Source organism: Phalaenopsis equestris, unplaced genomic scaffold (assembly GCF_001263595.1).
Source record: "Phalaenopsis equestris unplaced genomic scaffold, ASM126359v1 Scaffold001210, whole genome shotgun sequence".
Classification (NCBI taxonomy): domain Eukaryota; kingdom Viridiplantae; phylum Streptophyta; class Magnoliopsida; order Asparagales; family Orchidaceae; genus Phalaenopsis; species Phalaenopsis equestris.
Genome location: NW_018165649.1, coordinates 98,079 through 120,051, shown reverse-complemented (window position 1 = coordinate 120,051; position 21,973 = coordinate 98,079). Strand labels below are relative to the sequence as shown.

Genomic DNA, 21,973 nt, shown 5'->3' with positions numbered 1-21,973 from the left:
AATTTAAACCTGGAAACTCTGCATAATTTTACATGACCTATAGCACCTCATAACAACACTTGAGCATAATATTGCAGTACGATTGTGACCACCATCCAGTGTGCTAATTTTGTGGCCTTTCTGATTTTGAGCAATGGGGTAGAAAAATCAGCTTGATCATCAACACAATAAATAACATATCTATTAGCTTTATCTGGAGGTAAATTACAAAACTGTAAAGATTAAACAGTGAATATGAAAATATAAATTTTGTCATGCATGCATAATATCCCCATAAGAATAATGAAAAGGGAACTCCAATAAAGATGTTGCAACTAGTATTATACCTCAACTTGAAACCTGGTGAGGCCAAGCGATGCACAATCAGAATCTTCTCCAGCTCTCCTAGTTGCATGGAAGGACCTCAAGCATCTTCCTTCACAGCTATAAAAAGAACATAATAACAAGCTCATAAACCCGACAAATACTAAAAGCATACAGACAAAATGAAGCACATGAAGTTATTAAGATTTTTGGTTCCACATAACATCTCCAACAATGGAGAAAAAGACTTAATTTTATGGCAATCAATAGGACACAATGCAGAAAAAGGATTCATGTAGCCGCTCCCACTTAGAGGGATAAAGACTTAATTTTTAAAAATAAATAAAATAACATTTGCAACAAATGGGCTAATTGTGCTTGGCATTCTGAATCCTAATTGATGTAGAAAAATTTAAGCTCCATGGTTTTCTTAGGACTTCTTTGGCATCAATTTTATTTTTTATTTTTGCTTTTGTTTTTACTTTTATTTTAAAAAAATATTTGTTTAGTATATTTTGTTAATGTTTTATTCACTATTTTAAAGACAAAGCAAGTCATTTTTAAAAACACTCAATAAAACAGTCATTGCAACCAAGTATGTTTTATTTCAAGTCAAAACATAAAACATTCAAATAAAAATGAAAGCCTAGTAATTCCAAACGGCCCCTTAGGATATCATATGCCTTAGAAAGATAAGCAATACAGCAACAACGACAACAACAAATCCTTAATCCCACAATGTGGGGTCGGTTACATGAATCCATTTTCTCCATTGCATCCTATTTAGTGTCATATTTTCATTTAGTTCTAATAAATTAAGTTCATTTTTTATACAATAAGCCCGAGTTTTGCTAGGCCTACCTCTGTCTTTCTTAACATAAGTCGAATCTAAAACATCTACTCTCCTAATCGGATCATCAGATGGTCGACGTCTAATGTGACCAAACCATCTAAGACGACTCTCTCGAATTTTGTCCGTCACTGGAGCTACACCAACCTTATCACGGATATATTCATTTTGCATTTTGTCTCTAAGTGTAAAGCCACTCATCCACCTAATCATTCTCATCTCGGCAACACTTAACTTAGTATTATGCTTCTCCTTTAAAAACCAACATTCAGCGCCATAGAGCATTGCAGGTCTCACCACCCTCTTATAAAAATTTCCTTTCAGCCTAAGTAGTACTTTTCGATCACACAAAGTCCTGAAGCATTCCTCCATTTCAACCAACCAACTTGAATTCTACTATCAACATCCCAATCTATATCACCATCGCTTTGAACAACAGACCCGAGATGACAAGCTAAATGAAAAATATAATGCTAATCACACCCGTATTAATGTTGTTCAAATCAAGGAGCTATAAGCATGCATATAAGACGTGGGTGTTAAAGCCGTCCATGCGAGATCGCAAAACCTTCCGCAATCGCTAGAGGATATCCCACCTATAGTGGCAATCCAGATCTAAATACAGTGATTTTCTTTATATTTTCAGTTTATTTCCTATTTTTTTTTATTTTTGAAAGATTATTTTCTAGGGGCAACTACATACAGAACATCCAAAACATTGTTATTTACAAATCAAGCACTCGCTTTTATCCATTTTCCAAATTCTTACTCTAATATCAAATTTCATGATAAAACCTCACAATATCTTTCTTTTTTATCAAATTCTCAGTGGATTGATCATGGCACGCATAAATACATCGATTCGATAGTTCAAAAAATTATTTGGGCGCTTGATTTATAAATTTCAATGTTTCGGGTGATATGTATATAATTATCCATATTTTCTATTAGAGGACATCTATACATGTTGTAATAGGGTTGTTTGGATTTTTTTAATGTTTAGTTTATGAATTTTGAAAGACTTATATATGTTTTATGCTCTTCAGAGTGTTATATCATTCTTTTTTACAAGTAGTGTATATATATCTTGCTCAGAAATAGGTCGCGGTTCCCCCCTCGTCACCCGAACCTCACCATTTGTCGTTCACCGGTTGTTTTCTATCAAGACGGCCGCCTAACTCATTCAACCTGCTATCCACAAAAAATTTAGCCCCAACTACCCTTCAAAACGCAGCCACCCGTCCCTATTTCATTTCCTTGCTATTCCACAACCACACCCTCACTACATCCGCTTCCTAAACGCCTTTTAGGAGCCCTAGGGTGGTATCAATGTACCAAAGAGAAAGCAAACTAATAGCATAATCAATCACTAGTTGGCTTGGCTATTTAATTAAAAACATTTAACTACAAATCACTAATAGATCTCATCATAGAAATTAACACAGAATTTGAATTATATAAGTACAATAGTAGACTTGAAGATCATGACAAAATTGCTAACCAAAAAAATAGAAAAACGGAAAGACTGAATAAACCAAATCAATTAATTAATTCATACTATGTAAAGAAGAAAGGAACAAGGCAAACAAAAGAGATATATAATTAAGCATCACACATAATTAAGGACAATTGCGGACCACAATATGCTTGAAAGATGAAAGAGCTACATATCCAAGAAAAATTGGTTTCATTCAAAGTTTCCACAAAATTTTACATATCGCATACTTATTCAAGAATAGGTGGAGAAGAAAATAAAGAAATAGAAATACAACTCAGCATTAAACTTTCAGAGTATGAATCATCAGGGAACATAACATATAATTGATACTAATGCAACTTTTATAGACCTATTAAGCACGCTGTACTTTATATTTTCATCTAGAATCAAAGCAATGACCATTCAAGTTATAAGCAAAATCTATTCTCTATCATAAGTAAAAATTAGAATGAAATTGACGTTAATACCAATCATAGGGTATAATTTCATGGAAATGAAATTTAGAAAACAACAACACAATGAGAGTTTGCATCTCCATGTCAACTAAGGTCATAAGCTCTAGCTAAAGTTTCCTCAAGATCCAATATACGGCACCATTGACAAACTTCTAGAATACCACTGTCGCAGATAAGGTTCTCATTTTGAAGCCGTGTATAAAGTAAGACCTATGTGTCCTCCTAAAGTGCCATGTGTTGATATGACTTGCACCCACAAAAGCACATCCCTAAAAAACAAAATTCTTGGACTTAATTATTGACGTGATGTTACCATTATCGATCAAAAGTTGGCTCATGACTCTAAAAAATTAATGAATAACTGTGAATTTACTATATCAAAAGAGAATCGTTGGTCTCTACAACCGGAGCTACAGAGTTTGCACTTTACAAACAAACTATTACTAATAAAAGACTAAGCTAATATTCACACACAAACCAACAAAAATAAAAATAATAAGTGGACTAGAAAATTTTTATTCATTAAAATTACAAGGAGATTCAGACTGTTGATTTTAAAATTTATCAAATGGTGCATTTATTCGTTTTTAAATAGGTTCAAATAATGACGCAATTAAAAACACTTGACATAGGTAGTCACAATTATGGAGGGGCACTACATTCCAAGCAAGCGCCTAATCGAGAAGGCCTCCAATACTATAGAGAACCTCCCAAGCATCAACAAGCCTCAATATGGCTCCAGCTCACCCGATCACCTTAGCATAAACATGCCCTAAGAAAGTTACTAAAACAATGGGCATCACATCACGTGCCCTCTACAAATTAGATGTTGTTCATAAACTACCTAGCATGTCCTAAAGTGGTATCCTCAATAGCTTCTTATCAAGTACAATAAATGTGGTGGAACAGCTCCCCATTAGTTAGGCATTGCAAGGGCATCATGGTGTAAAAAGACAGGCTTTGAACCTTACCATTGACAAGGATAATAGAATACATTATTCACGAATACAACTTAAGAACAGGGAGGAGGACAATACATAATGCTTTCCATATTCTAGGAATTACGATTATTAATTTTATCAGTAGCATTCAAAAAAGGAATTTACAAAATAAGGATTTTGAAACTCAAAGAAAAGTATTTTAAGATAAGAAAATAAAGACCATATTAAAATTTTATCTTATATTAGACAAATTCAAATAAGAAAATGACGAAGAAGACAAGGAGGAAGCAATTCACCACCATTATCACAAATGCTTTCCATATTCTAGGAATTACGTGTGTTAATTTTATCAGAAGCATTCAAAAAACGAATTTAACAAAATGAGGATTTTGAAAATCAAAGAAAAGTATTTCAAGGCATAAAAATAAATACCATATTAAAATTTTATCTTATATTTGACAAATTTAAATAAGAAAATGATGAAAAAGACAAGAACCGCATACCAAAGCAATTCACCACCATTATCACAAATGGCGCACACAGAATCAAATAAGTCTGATTCTTCCTCGGACTCCTCGCCATCATCAATACCAATGCCATCTTCCAACTCATCATCAATAATAAAAGGCTTTTCTTCTAAACTATTATGAAAATCCTGCTAAAATATCGATTGTTATGATGGTGCTAACACTAATGAAAAAAAGTTTATGCAACAAGTAAAAAAGAAAAGCCACCACTAACCTCGACAAAAACCTTTTTGGGGTTCTCCAAAAACGTCAACAGAATCTATTTGTAAAAGAAAGCATAAGCATCAATCATTTTTTAAGAAGAAAAGAAGTATTTAAGAAGCAAAAAGAAACGATGTTAGAAAAAGAATGTCAAAGACATTTCAACAACAGGGAGAAAGTATATTTAATTACAATAAAAAAAAAAACTATTTCGTTAACAAGTGCAAAACAGAGCAACATCAATTATGGTTATGTAATCTAAAAAACCATTGAACCAACATTAATCATTAATAAATGCTTTACATGTTTATGATATCATAATTTCACACAAACACAACAATGTATATACTTAAATTGTGAGAATAGAAATGTAAGAAACATACCATGATTTTTAGTTTTTGTTGTATAGGAGCTTTTAAATCAGCTTTGGTTCGTAGTAATTCAAAACCAAACAACTTTTTTACGTCCATTAGATTTGAGGTATCAAATTTTCAAAGAAACTCTAGTGGACGTCTACAATATAGAGTTTCACCAAAGTTATAGAATCTTTAGCTTTTTTATACCATTTAGGTTAATACGCTCAAGCAACCTTCAAAACCAATTGCATCCCCGTTATTTTACAATAATCTATTACTAAGACTACTATATGTAGTACACACAAGCCTCTACATAACCACATATCACAAGTGCAGATTTTTCAGTGACTTTAATCATGAAAAAAATAAATTTATAAAAAATTTTATGAAGCGCAATAATGTTAAATGATTATCTACACATTCAACATTCATTGAATTAATCCTAAGAGAAGAAAAAGAATCATGAAAAGATTGGAGAGATTGTAAATTTTTTATCATAAAGTCCAACAATACTTAAATAACACACATCATGCTACAATTCCTTCATATAAATTAAATGTGAATCTAGATTAATAAATATCATTGCTATTATTGCACATCTTAAAAATGCATTTTATTTTAAATCGTCAAAAAATTATATCTTTTAACAAACTAATATTAACTTTCTAGAAATTTAAACTGTGGCAATTGAAATTAAAAATAAACTATGAAAGTTGTTATTGAAAGTTTCAAAAGTAAAATTTTCATAATGGGGCAAACAAGATTTGACCTTGATATGTACGTACAATGAAATCATCAATACTATAAAATTATTGATACAAATGTTACGCAGGTGCCTAGCTTAAGGGCAATTTGGTCTTTTGTATGCTTAAGGTCAAACTAGTCTTTGATTTTTGTTGTTAGGTATAAATAGGCTTATTATATTTAGAATTAGGTTTATGTATGAGATTAAGTCTTGTATCTTAGGTTTAGGGGTTGAGAGAGATTTCTTTTCTCTCGAATTGTAAGAATTGATATAAATCGCCTACCTCCCGAATTGTAGGTGTTTATCTTTTGTATCCATATGAGTTCTTAGCGTTGTATTGCTTCGATTTGATGTTCGGGAAATAAAATGAGTTTGCCCAAATTTCTGTGGAAAATCATGTCGATTTGATGTCGGATCATGTCAAATTAGTATCAAAACAAGATTTATGGGGAACAGCCATCTCGGCACAACATAAGACGAGGGATCATCATACAGTCGCGATTAAAGCTTGTTGAAAAGACAACCAGGGCATCGCAGCGAAAGGAGGCGTCAGGACAGTTGTGATATTAACTAGGAAGGATCGCGGTGTGGGGAAGGATCGCGACATACAGAAGATTTTGTGACTTCACCTCGGACAACAGTAACGATTGGAGCTAAATGAGAAGAATCTCGTCATAAGTAAACAAGAAACTCACTTCCTTCCACTCCGTACTCATTAAGTAATCGCTATTATGGCTATGGATTGCAGCTTACGGTGACGATCCACAGCTTTTCTTCTCCTTCTGCTCTGTCCTCAAGATCCAGTCATGATTAGAGCTCAGCTAAGGTCTCGTGGGGATCAGGATGTACAGAGACCTAAAACCCCATCTTCCTTCTCATTCGAGAGATACAATCGAGCTTAGGATAGTGAGGAAGGGATGACAGGATCGCGACGTGCAATTGAACAAACAGGAAGCATCAACAAGATCACAGCGCCCAATCCTTGGTATCGAAGGGATCTGATGCACATTTCTCCTTTTGCTGCATCTAAATGATACAAACACAATCATAGCTTGTCGAGAAGGTAACATTACGATGTAGAAGACATCCTGAAAAACAGCGATCGCGAAAAAAAGTTCCACGCCAAACCTGGATACAAGAATTTGATGTTTGGAGTTCTGCAGGCTACCAAGCACCAAACTGCATACAGGAATTCAGAGATCGCGACATCCAGAGTTCTGCGCATGTCGAAATCACATATAGACATTTTGAAGCTCATGATTTCAGCGTAAAAGATTTCTGAAACAGTACAAGGAGTAATGGGAGCCAAAAAAAAATAGAAGATTTGAAGAAGAAACTAGAGAAAAAAATGAGTCAACTCAAATCTTGGATGAAAGAAAGATTCGCACCACAAAGAATATATTTTCTTTCATGAAAAACCACAAGGAGGGCCTTCTCGAGTGATTTTTTCATGGAGAACCGAATGGAGGACCAATTCAAGAGCCTTGAGAAGATTGATAAAGAAGCTCAATTTTGATACAATCCAAAACCCTATCGGCAGCTCAATTTGCAAACCCTAACCAGATGTTAATCAAAGAATTCGTGGCCAGATTGAAAAGAAAAGAGATCAAACATGAGGAAAACATCCACAATCACTGAATTACCCTTAGAATTTTGATGGGGGTGGATTAGAGATTTTTGATGGAGGAGGTTGGGGCCGAGACATGGATGTGAGGTTATTTAAGGGGTTTGGAGAAGCATGAAGAAAGAAGGTGAGAAATTGGAATGAAGTTTGACTATAATCGAAAGAGGGAAATTTCACCCAAGATACATAAGGGGAAACGCCGGAGAAAGAGGTCGTTGGTTGGTGATAGTAGGGTTAGGAAGTTGAAGATTTCGATCTACGAGATGGAAGCCGTACATAGATGGGTATATCGGGTGGAGCGATACTTCATGATGAATGGGCTAACTAGGGAGAAGTTCATGGAGGCAGAATTAAATTTGGAGGGAAAAGCCCAACATGGCTTCAATGGAGGGATGCTAGATACCTGATCCGTTCATGGAAAGAATTTAAGGATTGTTTGTTGGAAAGTTTCGGAGCTATTCGAGAAGGATACCTAGACGAGCAATTCTATGTCTTGAATCAGGAGGGTACTATCATGAAATTTAGGGAGAGGTTCGAGCTATAGTCGAGATGGTTGATGAGGATTTCTGAGGCAGGATTGGAGAGAAATGTTATAAAGGGCCTAGAGCCCGACAAACGAACAGAACTCCAACTATTGAGATCGCAGGGATTGAGAGAAACGATGGAGCTAGCCCAGATGGTGAAAGACAAGAACCAGATAGACAAGTCTAGCATTAATGGGGTGTCAGACCAAACCGCTACAACTAGGATGATACTAATGTCTCAATGTAAGTCCAGAGGGAGGAGGCTACACGGGATGGGAATAATAAGCCATGACCGGGAGCCACATCAAATGCCTTATAGAGACAGAGATTCAGAAGAAGCGAGACAAGGGATTATGTTTTCAGTTTAATGAGAAGTTTATCCCACGACACGTTGCAAGGATTGAAAATTACAAGTTCTCATAGTGTGTAAAGATGATGCAGAGGATGAAGAAATAGAAACAACTATGGTGGAGGAGCTCACTTTTTCACACCTTAAGAACAATGTATCTTTTGGCAGGGGAGTATTGTTACGGGAGTGTCTAGTCTAAGGCCAATTTGATCTTTTGTATACCTACGGGCAATTTAGTCTTTTATTATTATTATCATTGTTGGGTATCAATAGGCTTACTATGTTTAGGGTTAGATTTATGCATGAGATTAAGTCTTGTATCTTAGGTTTAAAGTTTGGGAGAGATTTCCTACTTATCAAATTGTAGAAATTGGGAGAGATTGCCAACGTCTCAAATTGTATTGTGTTTATCATTTGTATTCATGCAAATTATTAGTGTTATGTTGCTTTGATTTGATGTTCGGAAAATAAGATGTGCCTGCCCTAAATTTTATGAAAAATCGTGCCGATTTTGACCTTTGGGTTGTATCAGCAAACCTCAAAATTTATGCTTTTCAGAAATGCAAAATATGTGTGTTCAAACAAGCAAGCTGACAATTTGGGTAGTGATTTTAATTTAGTTGTTTTTGCTATTAGGAATTTTATTTTCTTAAATCATGTTCAATATTCCCGCTAAAAATTATAAATTCCATTCATATTACTTCAGCAAGGGTGACAAGTTTCAAGCTTCTCCGGGATCCTAATAGTGAATGAAAGACAATAGTCCTTCAAAATCTAGCTTCTAATTACCCCAAGTTTGATGAAAACCTTTCAATCAAATAAACACTAATCCCAAGGCATAAATTAGAATCTCACCGCCCAAATCAAATCATCTCCAATGTGAATCTCAAAGCCCAAGCTTCCATCCATACATCCATTATCCCCAAGGTAAGATGGTCTGACAACATCAATTTAGAAGGCAAATTGTCAGAATGTACAATCCTCTAATCAACTAAAGGATCATAGCAATTCTCACTCAAAGGGCAATTTATCTAGAACAAATCTTAGATATAGTATCGACCATTCACTTCAACATATGTATTAAACTACCCTTCATGCAGCCCATGGGAAGGTAAAAAGTGTTCTGAAATTTATAGAGAAAAATGCTTCACTGAGTCACTTACAATCTTAGATTCAAAGCAACTAATTTACTTAAGTGTCGAAATATCTTCCTAGGCAAACACTCCTTAATTAAGACTCCCATTTTTCTACGATTAATGCATGTATCAAGCAAATATGGCATACCCAAAAGAATTATCTTTTCTTTGGATCAATCCTAGCACATAACAACTTAGTACAATTTGAGAAAAAAATTTGAGCTCCTTTTGACTAAAAGCAATTCTTTGATAAGCAAATCCGATAAATTCAATGATTCACATTTAAGAGTCTAACTACTTCATAGTTGATCAACAAAATATGTTAATGTTTTGGAGTTTTGCTCTCCCTTACATCAACCAAGGAACTACTCAACAAACCAAATTCTAAGTAGCAAAGAATTGGCACCACCACCATTCGCCAAATATAAAAGCATGGTTTAAAAAGGGATATCTATCACACTCAAAGATCATGTTGAACAAATAAACATCATAAGAGGAGATCCTATGCTTCCTCAAGAAAAATATCAAACAAGATTAAAAAATTTCAATGTTCATGGTGCCAATTTTCCACATATCCATTATCAATTAGGATTTACATATCATGCTCAAACTAAACTCAAAAAATGACTAACCAGAATGAAATCAAACGAAGCACACAATTATTAAACAGGCTGAAATTTTTAAGACTAATTTCACTAAATTAAACCTAAACTCAACTTGATCCAATATGACAAGCGTTTGAATTGTGTTGAGTTGAAGCTAAACCAACAAGAAGAAGACATGATAACCAAATTTGTACACTAACTTCAAAAAATAATAATAAATTCTATTAAATTTAAATTTTAAATTAAAAAAAAAACAAAAGGATTCCACTTAATAGATAAGTTCATGTTTCCAAGTTGAATAAAACAAGACTCAATCCTTGTTTTAGCATTAAGTAAATATGCACTCAATGTGAATCCTACATGAGTTAACCCAAATTCCAAATTTTTTATGTTAGGTTTGAACCGAATTTTCATGTAAGTCTAAAATTAACACTTCCAAACCTAGTGCATCTCAAGAAACATAATCCAAATAACACAAAGGTAATCTAGCTAAACCATCAAACCAAGATACCACCACCTTCCCACCGCTATCACTGGGAGTCGATCTACGCAACATAAGTTCAACAAATACACCTCAAGTAAATTAGATAGTTCTCAACCCTTCAACACGTATCATAGAGGTAAAAACAAGATATTTCCGCTGATAACAAAAGCTTTCAATGCAACAACCTTTAAAATAATTTATAAAGCTGCTCAAGAAAAGTTCCATTTAGAGGGCAAGGATAAGCATCCACCTTAGCAGGACCATCCCAAGGTTTTTCCATTTTGGAGATTATATGACGTTATCAAAAATCAAGACGCCTAGCATCGACACTGATAGAAATCCACGAATCCTTCTGAGCATATTGACCACAAATAAACCATCATACACATCCAATATGCCCAAGACTCACTCTTATGCCAAATATTCTACACTACACTCAAGAGACGAACACAAACATGGCTCCATTCCCTTAATTGTAGCACCACTAACACCTTTGATGAGTTGGTCAAGCTTTTATTTGCCCATTCCATCATTAAAAATAAAGAATTATCAGTCGCTTCTCATTTTTCTATCATTTCTTAGAATGAGAGACAAATCACTAAAAAAATTATTTCCTGAGATTTTTTAGCGAATCCAACCAAACCATAGGAGTCAATCCAGAACTTTTAAAGGAATCTTCATTAAAAGGGCTCAACTCTACAGCATTTTACACTCCTGATGGAGTAAATAGTTCATGTTGCAAACTTGACCACTGTATTCAATATCCACCAATAATGTTTCTCTAAAAACTATAGCAAAATTAAGAATAGCAAGAGAAAGCAGGTCAGCACTAACAATGATATAAAAGTTGGCACCTTAAGGATCAAAAACTTTTTCATCATTGACAGCAAAAAAAGCAATAATATAAGAAAGAGAAAGCATGTCAAGATTATATGCAAGGGATGATCTTTACTTCACCACTCTGGAAACATGTAAGTTTGTAACATCTAAAACTAAAACCCTAAGAGAAGGACTATATTGGTACCTTTAAATATTTGAAGTACAGGAAGACCAAAGTGGAGCCACAAATTCAAAATCGAAAAATATTTTCCCGAGACTAGAAAGAAGATAATTGGAGAGATGACTTGCTTTGAAGAATATTTTTGGGTTCTTTACTACAACAACAACCAGAAGAAGCATCATATCCCAAATCAATTCCAATAACAAAGATAAAGCAATAATAATCTTATAACAGTACACCCTAAAGTTGCCATAAAATCTACGATAGTTCTATTATCAAATCAGCATTAATCTTAAGTTTTCAACTATGGATTAACCATTCAAATCAAATGATCTTTAATATAGATGTCAAAGCCTAAAGCTTCCATCTATATGTTTATATCCTCAAAGGTATAATGTTCTAGCACAAATCTTGCAAGTAAACTGTCTTCTAATACACAACATTTTAAGAGAATGAAGGACCAAAAAGCCTCCAATGGCAGGGCATTCATAAATAGCATCGATCTAGATCTAGAATAAGACGTGCTTCCCTATTTATCATTCAAAAGAGCTTGCACCATCCAAACAAATATAAATGCCTTGCAAAGAAAAAAATATTTTGAAAACACTTTCATTCCTAGAGAATGATTTGTCGAGTCATTTTAATCCTTTCATTCAAACTTCAATAACAATGATCAATAAGACGACAGTCAATACAATCTTTATTTCCTCCAAGGTATAATGTGATTGCAGCAAGCTTTCTAGTGAAGTGACTAAATCCACAACACATTGCATGAATGAAGGATCAAGAAACCTCACAAAGCTTTCATTTCATGTGCAGATCTTCAAAGAGAAGTGTCTCTCCTATTTATCATTCAATCCTCAAAAAACAATTGCACCATCCAAAACACTACAAATTTCTTGCAAAAAGAAAGTTAAGAAAAAACTTTAAAACTGTCGCATTCCTAGAGAATGATTTATTGAGCCATTACCATCCTTTACTTCAAATTTTAGCATCCTTTACTTCAAATTTGCATAAGATGAGATTTTTGGTCCCCTACACTAGCTACAACTTTAGCGTGTTTCTATGGAATTTGCAATGTTCTAAACTTGGTTTAGGTGTTCAAATTTTTCATTAATCTTTGGTTGGTTAAATCACACATGATTTTAACTGTTCAAAAGCTTAATTATTGACTTGTGCGACATGTAATTAATTGGCTCTTTGTGATTCCCTTATTATGACATCCCCATTGTAAGACGTCTTAATGATTGCTCCTTGAGATCTACATAGGATTGCTGATTGTTAATAGCTCCTTCAATCCATTACAATCTACGACTTTAAATAAAATATATGTTATACAATCTCTGGGATCAAATGATGGTTAACTTATTCTTTATAGTCTTTTATCTACTCATTGAGAGAGGATTTGTGAAAACAATTGAGATGCATGAAGCTAGTAAGAAAATTCTATTTGATATTCTACTTTTTCCTAGAGGGTGCCTAGAACTTTTGATAAGACTGGAGATAACTAACAAAACGATATCACAAAATTAAAAAGTAGTATTCTAATTACAAGAGTAAGAGCCCATGAGTTCCAAAAGTTGAGTCTTATTTATAGTTATCCACTCCACTAGGAATAAATGTCTGAATTTCAAAGAAACATTAAATAAAATAAATATTACCTACTAAATGCTAAAATCTAATTTTCTATGCACGTCTGCACATTGCTACTAATACTTTGACTTCCATTCATAAAACAACTACCACTCGGTTGAATAAGAGCTTCAAATTATTGTAATGTATAAAATCGGATAACACAGGTTTCTAGTATACTACAAATTATCTTCACCAAAATTTCTCAGCCCTATAAAGTAGAAATGAAGAAGGATATGCTAATCCTACTGTTTTAGAATAAAGACAATAAATTCATCTAGAATTGGAAAATACTTTTACAAGAAACCATAGGTTTTAATAAATATAAAAAATTTTAACAATTTAAAATAGAGAAGTTTTCCTAAGCAAATGATTTACACAAAAAATGATAGATCTTCTTAGGTAATCGCATAAATATTATAGAGAATGTATAAGTAGCGCCAAGTACATGAAAAACAAATGCATAAACTTATACAAAGGGTTAGACAGCAAACCTGTGACTTGGCTAAGCCTTCATCTCTCTCCATGAACAGCTTAATCAATTGAATATTTTTTTCGAACTCATCCTCGCTCGGTCTATCATCAAAGGAACTGCACAATTCAACAATCAGACAAACCCTTGTCATAGTAAATTCATATCATTTGATAAATTCAAAATAAATAGAAAAAAAAATAACTTTAAGGCTTGGCGCAGATGTTCCCAAAAGCTCTTCACAGATGCTTCCGGATTATTTTTTGAAAAATGAAGCAAATGAATTGTTATCAATGTTGTTCTGATGGACTCCTCATAGCTCTTCTTTGGCTTCTCCAGTTTTATCCATTTGGTGTCCTTAGAAAGCACAAATATCTCTGGACCATCGCCCTCCAATCTCAACCTCCAAGCAACTACATCTTTGAAGACCGACTGAAGCCCTCCATCCATGGTTCCACGAACCGATACTTCGTGTATAGGATCTTTCGCCTTTTCATCATCCATAATGATCGGTAAAGTTGAAAACGAGATAGGAACACCATCTTTGTCCACAAAATGGTAGTTTGTAATGGATTGTGTAACTACCACCTCTTCATCATCGGAAGATGCCATGAATTATCTAAAAATCACATAAATAAAATCAATATTTTCCATCGTATCTCATAAATCAAGCTGTCAAAAGAAGAAGAAACTCCAAAAAAAATAAATGTAGAATCAAGTCCAGAACAGTAGAATTAGGAACCCAAAATTCTTTAGAAAACCACCAATAAACCTATCAAGAAAAAAAAACCCCACTGACAAAACAAAATAATTAAGTGCAAGACAAAAAAGAGCTAATGTAGCAAAGAAATCTCAGGTAAGGTCAGGATTGCGCTGTTTTTAGCAAGCAATACCACATTAGATGATCGTGGACTGCTGGGCAAGGGAAGAAATAAAACAATGGGGATTTTACATACATAGCACTCAAAACTTTCATATTTGCATATCTCACACCAAAACTTTCATAATTACAAACATCATATGAAAAATTGCACTCATTATCACCTTTTAATAGTCAAATTCATCTTTTTTGCTATAGGTAAAATGTTATAAGTGTAAAAATGAGAGTTTAGGTGTGAGATAGGTAAATCCATAAGAATTGGGTGTTATGTATGTAATTTTCCCAACAAAGAATAGAGGAAGAGACAGTCCAGCAAAATGCAGGGGAGCAAACTAAAGAGATAAGGTGCTTCTACAAACAAACAGTCTACATAACAACTATACATTGCTTGTAGCATCAAACAAACGAGGACTAACACTGTAAAGGTTCCATAAATAAGGAGACAGACTTGATAACAAACCAAAAGTCCATACGGTAATCAACTAAGTCAAAATTTCTCAATTCTTTAGGGGCTTTTCGACTAAAAATTGGATATATTAAATCTTGCAAATCTTATGGTTATTAAAACTTGCACGCTGGTTAGCAAGGAAGAGATAAATCAGACCAAACCCTGATAAATTGTTCAGATGATTATTTCGGACATTAGATTTAAGGGGCATTTACATAGCACACAATTCTTACTTATTTACATATCTCACACCTAAACCTTCATATTTACAAACACAACACTCAAATCTTTAATATAACATCAAAAAATAGCAATATTACCTCTTTTTAAAAGTGAAATACACCTTCTCATGCATAGTTTTAAAGCGTCAAAATGTTATGAAAATATGAAAGTTTAGGTATGAGAAATGTAAATACATAATAATTGTGTTTTAGTTATGTAAGCTTTCCCAGATTTAAATGAATATGAGATTTAACAAGGACCACATAAATGATGTTAATGTGATGTTATGCTTAAATTGATACGAAAAAATCACCAAACAAAGGCACCTTGAGGGTGAATGCAGAAATAATTGAATTATTAGAAGAAGATCCATGCATATCAACACGGCCACATAAAATTCAAAACGAAAGCAGACAGATGGTGGTAAGCAAACAAATGAAAAGATAGGAAAATATGAAAAAGTAATCGGTGACAACAAGAATCAAGGGAAAGATTGAACAGTGGCAAAGCATTGGGAGGCTGAGGATGGTCCCAAAGTCGCACTGCAAGGAAGAAAAACTCAAGTGAGAATGATTATAACAATGAGTAATCAGTGCAGCAAAGATGAGCAAGAAGAAGAACAAGGGGCCCATGGCAAGAAGTGCCAGTTACCCTAACAGTGTGGTATTAACAAGAGCAGGGAAGGGAGCAAAGAAGGGATATGGGTTGGTCTGGGAGATTTCAATTGAAGGAGCAATGAAGGAAGAATGTGAAATGTGAGAAGAAGACTCAAGGGTATAGGAAGAAAGAGGGTTAGGAAATGTAACAAGCAAGAACCCAAGCTAGACCTGTATGAATGTTCGCAAGAAGGAGAAATTTGGATAAATCAGGCGATAGCATAGCCTAAAAAAGCACAAAATGGTGCGACAAGGGGAGCCAGAAGAAGAAAGGGAACGGAATATAGGGCCTGTGGTAGACTTGAGATGAGCATAGCATGTCATGCGGTGAATAGGGGGACAAGGTTGATGAGGCAACAAGCGGCAATTTGATGTGTTATTGGTTTAAATGAAAAAAAAATGTGAATATGTTTAATTGATTTGATTCATTTTATAAAAGAATAGTTCATTTTCTCATTTCAAAGTAATATTTATTAAAGAACATTTTGCTATTATTTTATTTTGTTTATATGTTGATTGAAATAAAAAAAATATTTATGTTCAAAATATTTTTTTTTTTGTTTATTCAATTTAAATTTTGAATATTAAAAATATTTGGTTGGACTACCATCTATGGCTGAGGTGGGCAGCAGTAAAATGAGGTGGGCAGCAGTAAAATGAGGTGGGTAGTAGTAGCCGATGGAGAGCAGTTGTTAGCAGCAGGTTGCACAACTAAGGATAGCAAGCAACAAGAGTAGTTGCTTTCAAAAAACACTCCAAGAATATAAAAGCATTTTAAATGTTTTAAAAATAGGTTAACTTGTTTTCAGAAATAAAAAATAAAAATATTTGATAAATAAACTAAACAAATATATCTTAAAAAATAAAAGCAAAAAATAAAATAAAATAAAAAGATGATCTAAAACAAGCCCATAGATTATGACTAATGTTTTACTTTTACAATAAAAAAATTGTTCAACGAAAATTAAAATTTTATTAGAAAAATAGCAAAATATCATTTAATCTTCAAAGTTGTAGTTGTACTCGTAGGAAACAAACATCAAGTGATCCAATGTTCTGGAAAGAATCCATCTTAATTAGTGCAAAATTCCATACTTATATAATTTCATTTATTCATATTTGGATTAAATAATACTTAATAATGTATTTTTATTGGTATTTTAAAATTTGATTAAAACGAAATAAGACCAAATAAATTGAACTATATTACAATTTGGTTGGATTAGCTCTACCTAAGATTTGGTTCATATAACAAATCATTCCAAATTCATATAACAAATTCGTCAACTAATCATTCCAAATCGATCAAATATACACCCCTAATTTTGTTTGTTGCTATGTAAACATTTGAAGAGACTTCTAAAGTGAAATATATCTTCAAGAGCGGCCTATTACCTTACCTATGGAGAAAAATATGTTGCTAATTTTAAAAAATAAAGGCATTTATATGCATAGCACTCAATTTCTATGTATTTACATATCTAACAATTAAAATTTGCTTTTTACATTTATATCACCTAAATCTCTCAAAGCACATCAAAATACCACTATTATAACTTTTGAAAAGTGAAATACACCTGTTCATGAATTGGTAAGTGGTATGTATGTAAAAAATGAATTTAAGGTGTTAGATATTGAGTAGTATGTATGTAAATATTCCAAAAAATAATTGCAAAGATTATTGTTTCTTTATTTGACTCTTTAAATTATTATGAGAAATTTTAATTTTGTATATTTCAATCTAATAACGTAGGTGAGAACCTATACCTTTTATAAAGTGAAAAGTAATAACAACGATATATGTGAGACTCATCCTATGGATCTCTCTTCCAATAGCATATTTATACTTAAAGCAACAATATATTATGAGACATTATTTGTATTAAATTGAATGTTTTTTGAGTTAGCCTACTTAGTCGCACCACTGGTTCATGTTCAGTAATTTTTGGTTATCCAAGAAATCTTCCAATCAAGTCCTATCTTCTATCTGTGACCACTTCCATTAGGCAAATACCATATTTTCTCTTCATAAGTAGTTGTGAATCGTGAATTTAGTTGATCACCTCAAATCAACCATTAATTCTTTCAAATATGATCAATATTTTGCCCTTATATAATTGGACTACATAAATATTTATCCCTTTCTAAATGATCAATATCTTGTATGTAGGAAGGATTATGTGAAGTTTCTCTTTACTCAAATCAATAAAGAGCTATCAACTTCATAAGATCCATTTCTACTCATATTGGTACCTTCTCCTCTCATAAGGATATATTTAATGCTATTAAGTAGTATTTCAGCCAGTATCCCACAGCCAACACCATTCATAGCATCAGAGCCGAAGCACTATTAAGGCATTAATCATTTTCATTACTAATAAGAAAATATAAGTTTTTATAATTGCAACCCAAAAAAATTTAACTTCAAACAAGAATGGTTTTAAGGCTGAATTCTTCTCAATCTCTTGGAACATTAAGGGTGTTCATGTTTAATCCTTCATTCATTATTGCTTTCTTATTAAGAAACTCTCGAAGTCAGTTAAAACTATAGTCATCTCTCCCATTCAAAAAATATCACATGCCCTGATACTATTGACTGTATAATCACTTCATTATGTGATGAATTTTACAAAATCATTGCAAAAATTTGGTCAATTCTATAAAGAATGTGATTCCTCTAACCAAGCACAAAATGCAATCTATAGAGACACATACATGCTAACAATGTTTTAATTTCTAGTGGCATTCTTAATAATTTCAAAAATAAGTTTGGCTTTTAACAGGCTTTGTGCCATGTTGGACATAACAAATGTCTTTAATCTTATTAACAAAAAATTTCTTGTGCGCATAATGGCTCAAAAGGGATTTCCATCTATTTATGTCTTGCATCAAATGATGTATTTCAAATGCATTCAAATGAATCATCATTAATAATAACATTGACAATTACTTCCTTTCTCCAATGGTCTAGGACATGGTCTACCTCTATCATCATATCATTTTTGCATTGCATGAACACCCATCCTAGCATATTAGAAGATGAATACTATAACGAATCCTTAGTTAAAAGTAATATGGGGAATACCAAATTCTCATACCTCGTGTATGCTGATGGCATGCTTGATTTTGGTGAAGCTATTATTTTTAACCATGATAGTCTTAAAAAATCCTCAATTCCTTTCAAAAGTCTTCTAGTATGGACATAACAAATCTTAATATCATTTGATTTTCTAGGAGTCACTCTAATAATGATCAGATCAACTCTAATTTGAGATTTATCATTTCATAAACCAACTTCACCTAATTTGGCACTGTTTATTAACAAAATATCATTATTGTGTTGATTTTACTAACCCAATTGACAAATTCCATAACTCCCTTATTAAATGGAAAGCCTCCTTTCTCGCCCTTACTGCTAGAGTATAATTTCTAGAATTTTCTACAAAATGTTTGATGGGCTATTAGCGTAGAGCTTTAACTCTACCCAAAAAAGAATCATTAAATTAATAGCACTTATGCAAAACTCGTATATCATGTTGGCATCAGTGCAAGCAAAATTCATCGCATCTCATGGGATTACACATGTATTCTAAAAGCAAATGGGGGTTCAAGACACCATCATTAAGTGCTTGCAATTATAACTAGTGCCAGTTTGTAGAATAATAAAGGGCAATACTTTTCTTAGAACTTGATTCAATATGGAAGTCTACTAATTGTAGATTCTCTTATATTTGGAAATGGATTTATAAAGCTATTTATAGAATGAGCCATATATTCAATTTTTTATTGGATGTGGAACCCATGTCCCTTTTTACAACACCTAATTTCAAGGAAAATCTATTCTTTTAACTTATTACAGCAAATGCGCATTGATATTTTACTCTTCCTTATTTTCATTATCAATGGTGATTAGAACCTTGATTATGACACTGCTTGGCTCAAAACACCTAAGGAATCCCTCTATCTCTTTATACGTTGGACATGAGGGTGATCAAATCATGTGGTTAAATTTCTCTTAAGCTAATCATATGAACTTTCTTGTTGAATCATGTGATCATCTACCTGATGTATATTAGATGAAAAAAATTTGGCATTACCCTTATTCATCATGTTTACTTGTTATGAAGCTATCATTTAAGAATGGGTTAAAAATTTACCAAGGACCTATGCAAGCATAATAAATTCATTTAATAGCAATTCAGAAGTCTATTAAGATTAAGATGAAACTATTAATAGCTAATGTTTTAACTATCCCATATATTTAACTAGTTCGAAGTTCGGCATAGCCTATCATCTTATGAGCCTCAATATTGCTTAAATGTTCGATCTTGTTTGTCGAAGCCTAGCTTCATAAGATTAAAAGTAGGTTCTTCTGCCTCTACTTTCATTGTTTTGTTTATTACGTATGGTGTTAATAAAATGATAAAAAAATAAGGCCACTGCATGTCTTCATACTTCCTACTTGAATAGGATTTTATCTTATATGGTTGTTAAAATATAGAGTATATGAGACTCTTGTTCCTCTTCTTTATAATGGTAGAATCTTCACCCTACTGATCAAATCTTCTTAGTTGCAGAAAACTTTTATTTATCGTACGCACTTGTCATTTTTAAAGACAATTCACTATATCTCCTCCTGCCAAATAATTTTTGTTTGGTACACCTATGAAACTAACATTCTTTTTTATGGTCATTATTCTATGTTGGTCCCACACTATGCCTATAGTAGCCTTCGGAGTTCCATGAATCAAGGGCTTTTGCTCTTTATCACCAAACTTTGTTTAACTTCATTAATAAAATTGGTCTTTTATGAGGACAATGATAAGTATTATGATGCTAGAGGTGCAATTAGATGGCCTAAATCTTTTAAACAGTCAAAACCATGATCCACTTTGCTCTCTTGGCAATTGAGATGGCCTGCTATTTAGGTATAGAAAAATCAACTAAAGAATGAAATTTTTGCTTCATTTGGTAGTTCTCTAAAATTTGCAGCATATAATTTATTTCTTAGACCTTTTTTTATTTAATTTCATGTTCTTTTTAAGCTATTGTTATTAAATTTAGCATCATTTTGCAAATACTTCTTCTGGGCAGTATAAATTTTTTGCTTAAAGGAGCCACTTACACTTTAGAAATTCTGCTAACAAAATCAAGGGCATTTGCCTATTTAAAATTATATATTGAATCTCTAATATTTTTAATAAATTAAAAGTACATAAATTTAAAAATTTTATTTCTCACATATTCATAGTATCATTTATAGATATTTATTATTTTGTTAAAAGGTTTGAAACTACTAGCGTTTAAAATCTCAAAATAATATAATATACATTTATGCTTGCGATAGGCAGTTTGGAAGCAGAATATGAGCAGGATTTGAGCGGGATTTAAGGATTTAACCTAAGACCTGCTAAACAGCAAAAATAACATCTTCAAATCCTACAGGTTCTTAAATCCCGTTTTTCATTTGTTTTACCTTAAATCCAGGATTTAGTAAATCCCATTGGAATAAGGATTTAAAGGATTAAGAGAAGCTGAAGCGCGCGAAGGCGGGTTGAAGGAAGTGGGTGAAAGACGAGGGTTACCTACCTCAATGGTTTTGGTTGGGAGCGGAGCGGAGTTCTTTTTTACGCCGGGCCTCGTCGTTGCCTTCTCAGCCGGCTCTAATCGCAATTGTATCACGAGGATTTGGTCAACAAGGCGCGATGGTTTGGGGCGAAAACGGGCAATGGCGTGGGTGGGAAGAGGGACGCGATCGAGGGTATCGAGCAGGAGGGATATAATTGTCGCTTTATTTTTATTTTATTTTGTTTTATTTTAATGTTAAATTTTTTAATTTAATTGATTAATAACTAATAATTAATTAATAAGCTATCAATTTGTACATAAATTTATATTATTATATGTAATTATTTGATAATTAATTAATAAAAAATAAATTACTTATCAAATTTTAATTAGGTTAATAAAATTTTAATATTATTAATTCAACATTTATTTACTATTTAATACAACTATTATTAATAATTCATTAGTTCAACATAAATTTAATTAATGATTGGCAT

The 21,973-nt window shown here is 32.9% G+C and overlaps 1 protein-coding gene across 2 annotated transcripts in view; it reads right to left on the bottom strand.

Annotated features, from left to right (window-relative positions):
- Positions 1-21,688, bottom strand: part of LOC110033526 (protein ENHANCED DOWNY MILDEW 2) — a 94,614-nt gene extending 72,926 nt beyond the window's left edge. Inside the window, exons 1-6 of one of the 2 annotated variants that reach the window (XM_020737542.1) lie at positions 21,494-21,688; positions 13,908-14,321; positions 13,725-13,821; positions 4,789-4,833; positions 4,551-4,702; positions 327-423 (exon numbers count right to left, since the gene is read on the bottom strand). In XM_020737542.1, the coding sequence (XP_020593201.1) occupies positions 327-423; positions 4,551-4,702; positions 4,789-4,833; positions 13,725-13,821; positions 13,908-14,314 (798 nt within the window). In that variant the 5' untranslated portion in view covers positions 14,315-14,321; positions 21,494-21,688. The remainder of the gene's footprint in view (positions 1-326; positions 424-4,550; positions 4,703-4,788; positions 4,834-13,724; positions 13,822-13,907; positions 14,322-21,493) is intronic. The other variant, XM_020737541.1, reaches the window with a different exon arrangement.
- Between the last annotated feature and the right edge of the window lie 285 nt (positions 21,689-21,973).